General features: G+C 40.2%; 1 protein-coding gene across 1 annotated transcript in view; it reads left to right on the plus strand.

The window, feature by feature from the left end:
* Positions 1–4,058, plus strand: part of GALR2 (galanin receptor 2) — a 73,083-nt gene extending 69,025 nt beyond the window's left edge. Inside the window, exon 2 of the mRNA XM_082272638.1 lies at positions 2,847–4,058. Within this exon, the coding sequence (XP_082128764.1) occupies positions 2,847–3,624 (778 nt within the window). The 3' untranslated portion in view covers positions 3,625–4,058. The remainder of the gene's footprint in view (positions 1–2,846) is intronic.
* The last annotated feature ends 1,394 nt before the right edge of the window (positions 4,059–5,452 follow it).

The raw sequence follows: 5,452 nt of genomic DNA on the forward strand, positions 1-5,452 counted from the left end.
CATATGTTTTCTTCCTGCAGTTATGCCTCTGTTGCTGGGGATTTGGCCACCATCAGGAAATATGACATAGGGGTTGACACATTCAAAAAAGGGACAGGATTTATACATGGACACTACAGCCAAGTCAGCTTAACATCAAATAGTATGTAAACTATTGGAAGAAATGAGAAGGGACCATATCCAATAATTTCCTGATGAAAATAGTATCATTATTAGTAATCAATGTGGTTTTATGAAAACCAAGGTGTTCCCTTAATGAATACATAAACACTAGCAGCGCACTTAGGCCCCTTTCACACTAGTGCGACTTTTCCCGCGATTTTGGACCGTTTTGATGTCGCACCGACTTCAAAGTAGTTCCTGCACTACTTTGGCACGATTTTAATGCGTTTTGAGGTATATAGCCATAGCCATTGCTTTCAAAATCGCGTCAAAATCGCGGCAAAGTCGCGTCAAAATCGCGTTGCAAAATCGCGATAAAATTGCGTCGCATAAGTGTGAAAGGGGCCTTAAGACTCAGTATGTACAGTCCCAAAGATCAGCCAGATAGGCTTACCCTCATCAAAATATCAATGTAGCAGTCTTTGGTATATTGAGGTGAATCACTTTTCAGTGCTCGGTATATATGTGCTCGGTATATATGGGATGATGTGCACCTTTACCGCACCTCTGTGAACCCCCTTAGTGTGTTTTTATGCAAAAAACGTGAGTGTATTTTATGGATTATTTCATGCAATAAAGCCTTTCTGTACAGTATACACTATGAGTTCCCCATTATGATTTCATGGTACTGCGGTTATTGAGAGACTTCTGAAGGATCGCTGGTTGTCCGTGACAAGTGGTCTATGGTCGGTTATTGCACAATGGACTGGTCCTAGGAGTCTTGCCGAGTATTAACCTAAAGTACATGGTTTGAGGGTACATGAGTACTACTAAGGGGGTTCACAGAGGTGCGGTGAAGGTGCACATCATCCCACATATGCTGAGCACTGAAGAGTGATTCACCTCAAAGACTGCTACATTGATATTTTGATGAGGGGTGGTCTATCTGGCTGATCTTTGGGACTGTACATACTGAGTCCTATATGCACTGCTAGTGTTTATGTATTCATTAAGGGAACACCTTGGTTTGAATTATTTATACACCTATTTCTATTTACCTGCCATTTATAGCAGCTGCTTTATACGTTGTATACATTGTATTGTATTTATTTAACCCTTTTGGAAAGTGGCAACATAATTTCTATCCCCATAGCGCTGAGTGAGTTGTAGGGGCCCATTGGTCTTTTATTCTTACTCCAATTTTTGAGTATCCCATAAACACTTATTTAGAAATTAAGAGAGAGCACAAGTAAGTGCATTCCTGTGACCCACAAGAGAAGTGTGGTCAAAAAGCTTTGGTCATACTTCTCTTTTGATGATATTGTATGTACCTGGATAGAAAACTGGTTGAGGGAGTGCATCCAGAATCCAGATGGTGGTGATTACAAGCATTTTCCAAATGACCTGGATTTGTAAACAGGGTACCCCCATGATTCTGTCCTGGGACCAATTTTGTTTGACTCGTTCATAGACTATATAGAATTTGTAATAAATACCTTAATCTCAGTGTATGCTGATGACACAAAGCTGATACAGGATATGGAAACTTTACAAGAGGACCTACTGGTGCAACTGTGCCTGCTCTATTTATCTCTTCAGATGGGCTGTGCACATGCACTGGTTTGGCTAAGGGCATTCCTTCTGATTGCCCAGTACTTGTTTAAAAGGTCACTAGCGCATTTAATCTTGCTGCCTGCTGTCTCTAGGGTATGCATTGGTCTGATCCTGATTTCCATTATCCTGTTCTCATTTCTTATTATCATGTTCTCAGTGTGTACCTAGCTCCCCAGTCATTATCAAGTTTCTGTTCCTGTATTCGTGGCTTGTTTTCCTTGTTTGTTTGACTCCTTCCTTTGCTAATAAATCTTAACCTGTTGAAGTTCTTGCCCCGCTAGAACTTCAGCTGCTCTGACATTGGCTGTGTTTTTGACTACATGCCTACCTAATCCTTTGGTTTAGATACTTGTTTCTTGTTACTCCAACAGCAACCCTTGGCTACTCAACTCAACAACTCTACAATTCTTAGCTTGCCTTCACAGAGGTTGGGGGCACCTCCTATTAAGGTCAGGTAATCTGGTGTCTAAGTTTCACAAGGAACTGGAGCGCCCCTACCATGGATGGAAAGCATCCTCCTAAGGTGCTAATAGTGAATGGTACCGATGCAGTGGTCAGAGACCTGCCCAAAAGTATTTCACCTTTCCTATATCAGTCAATAACCATTAATTGTGTACATCAAAATGTAATGAGTGTCCTTCAAAGATATAACTAATATGTCAAATCAGTTGGCATGGTCATGAACTTATAGTTAAATATTATCATGCAGAAACACAGATGGAGACCAGACTTTTGTTTAAACCTGTGATGAAACGCAAGTAAATGAGCAGTGTATCATTGTGCCAGTGGTCAAAATTGTAGAACAATACAATTACATGTACTAAAATAAATATTACACTCCCCTAGCATTATTCATAATTTTTAGAGATCATTTTGTTTAAAACTCAGAGAAAATGCTATCCAGACACAATCCAGTTTTAATATTCCAGAGAAACATTTTATTGGCATTTATTGTGTTTTGGAAATTTTGAGATTTTATCAGTGCTGTATTGGAGCCATTAAGCATAGAAAATATATGCATCAGAAGATCTATCAATTAAAGTAATACAAACAATACTACAGTATTAGTTATATAGGAGGAAAAGTTATGTAAATATTGACCAGTGAATTATTCGTTATTGTCTTTTCAGGTATCTTGCAATACGTTATCCATTGCGTTCCCGGGAACTGCGCACTCCCAAGAATGCCCTGATGGCTATCACTCTCATCTGGAGCTTGTCCTTGATCTTTTCTGGACCTTATCTTAGCTACTACCAAGAGTTTCAGCTGTCTAATCTAACTGTCTGCCACCCAATCTGGGAAATCTACCATCGCAAGACCATGGACCTTTGTACTTTTGTCTTCAGCTATGTCATTCCTGTGCTGATTCTCAGTCTCACTTATGCACGCACTATCAGATACCTTTGGACATCTGTAGACCCTATTGAAGATATGTCAGAATCCAAGAGAGCAAAGAGAAGAGTGACTCGCATGATCATCATTGTTGCTGTCTTATTCTGCCTTTGTTGGCTTCCCCACCACTTGGTCATTCTATGTGTCTGGTTTGGATACTTCCCCCTCAATAACTTTACATATGCCCTTCGTATTCTGTCACATCTGGTGTCTTATGCAAATTCTTGTGTTAATCCAGTGGTGTATGCTTTGGTCTCTAAGCACTTCCGGAAGGGTTTCCGGAAGATATTTCGCTGTTTGCTATTGCGTCAGAGGGCAGCCAATAAGATCCATGTGGTCCCTGCCGCCCATGTTGGTGTCAGCACTCTGGAAGTGGCATGCACAGAAGTGACTCAGTTAAGTGAGGGCCCCTTACATTGCTCTGCCTGTTGTCAGGATCCTGGGAGTCCTTGGGAGGAGACAGAGAGAGCTGGAGATAAAAGAGGCCCAGCATTCCTCAGATTTAATATTACATAGACAACTGAGAAATGGTGAAGAGACACCAATAGTAATATACTAAGTTCTGCTTTTGAAAGATTTTGGGCTCTGATTCAAGATATCACCATGCTGTAATTAAGCAACCATTTATATACTACATAACATAGTAAAAAGTGCAATAAAGAATAATAAATCCCAGCAACCACTTGTAAACTAGTTGTAATGCCTGACCACACTGAACATCTGAAAGCTGATGTCTGGTTGCTTACAAAGCTATGTTATGAATAGTTTAAATTGACATTGTTTGTTTTAAAATTACAACCAAATGAAGGCTAATCATTGTACTTTCCAATGACTTATACCCATTGGTGTTCTTTTCAGTATGGTATTGATCTCTTTCCTTTTAAGGTATATGAGCAACTTTCAGTAAAAATGCTTTAGATATTATTGTTCTTGCAGCCTGTATAGAAAAACTAAATGGGACGCTGTGCCTTATTTGAAGAAATCGGTACCCAACACCCTGGCCTGCAGCCTCCCAGTTACTATGCATATTGCTGTGCATTCCATGGCCACCACTAGAAGGAACTCTTGGGGGACAGGAAAGGGCTAAAGTGCAGATGCCATCCTCTTGTCTCAGAGACTGCTTCTTCAGCAACATAGAAGGATGTCAAAACAACCCAGGAGGCTGCAAGACATGGTGAAGGGAAAATGCTTATGCCTTCAAAGTAGGTACAAGCCCTTTTTTCTTCTGGACATCAACACAGATAATTATCGCTAAAGCAATCTACACTGAAAGGTTTTTTTTAAAACTTGAGCAAAGCAAATACTTGAAAGGAAAGCAAATCTTGGGGGGAAATTCTAAATTGTCTTTTTTTGTTAATGAGAGGTATATCTGGGTTACATTTTCCTGCTTCTGCTCCCCTGTAGAACATCTCAGGACCTTCAAACCTAGAAAGCTTTGTAATATAGTTACTAACCTTCCAACACACTACATGTTTTTCTATTGGTTAGTAGCCACCACCCATCCTCACACAGTGTGTCGGGTCTACAATATAGCATACAAAGAAATGGAGAGCAGGGCCAGTGTCAAGAATGATCGATAATATTATAGACCACCCTCGTTTTTGGTAATAATGGGACACGTTAAAGCAGCCTTTCTCAACCAGAATTCTGTGGAATTCTAGGGTTCCTCTAGAGGTTTATAGGGTTTATAGGGGTCCCTTGAGCACTGAGCACTGAGCAACTTCTGCCTCTCATATGAGTAACCACTGACACCTATGATCTTTTCAACTATCTGTAAGGGGAATTCTTCCCAAATGTGAGGAAAATTCCTCCTAGCGATTATCACACTAATGTACGGTTAGCTGTATGGTAATTCTTAGTAGGGGATCTGTGAGCCCAGAAAGTTATTAAGCCTACAGGCCCCTTAAGTTACCTGCTGTTTAGAGTAAGTGCCACATTAGAATTGCCTCAAGCAGCACTATTACATTAGAAAACTGCAATGAAAAAAGTGCTGTAACCCTTATAACCCATCAGCCATAATCATCCACCAGTCTGCTAACACTACACAGCTAACAAATGTGAAGCTTAAGTGCTTTTGGGGCACCTTATCATTGCACTTTGTACTGTGTTATTAAGTGATAAACTTAAGTTGGTCATACATAGGAAAGTTGTAAAGCTTTACATTAATATTGCAAAAATGGAAGATTGTTATCAAATACCACAATTTTCCTGTCCTGAAAAACTCCATGGCAGCATACAAATGGGTAGGCTCCACCCTCACTCCTACCTCATAGGACCATTCTTCCATATATTTTGAGGCTGATCCAGTCCATGTGTTCCATAATTAGACTACTCAACAACTGGG

The sequence above is a fragment of the Pelophylax lessonae genome (genome assembly GCF_965119305.1).
Source record: "Pelophylax lessonae genome assembly, chromosome: 11".
In the NCBI taxonomy this organism is placed as follows: domain Eukaryota; kingdom Metazoa; phylum Chordata; class Amphibia; order Anura; family Ranidae; genus Pelophylax; species Pelophylax lessonae.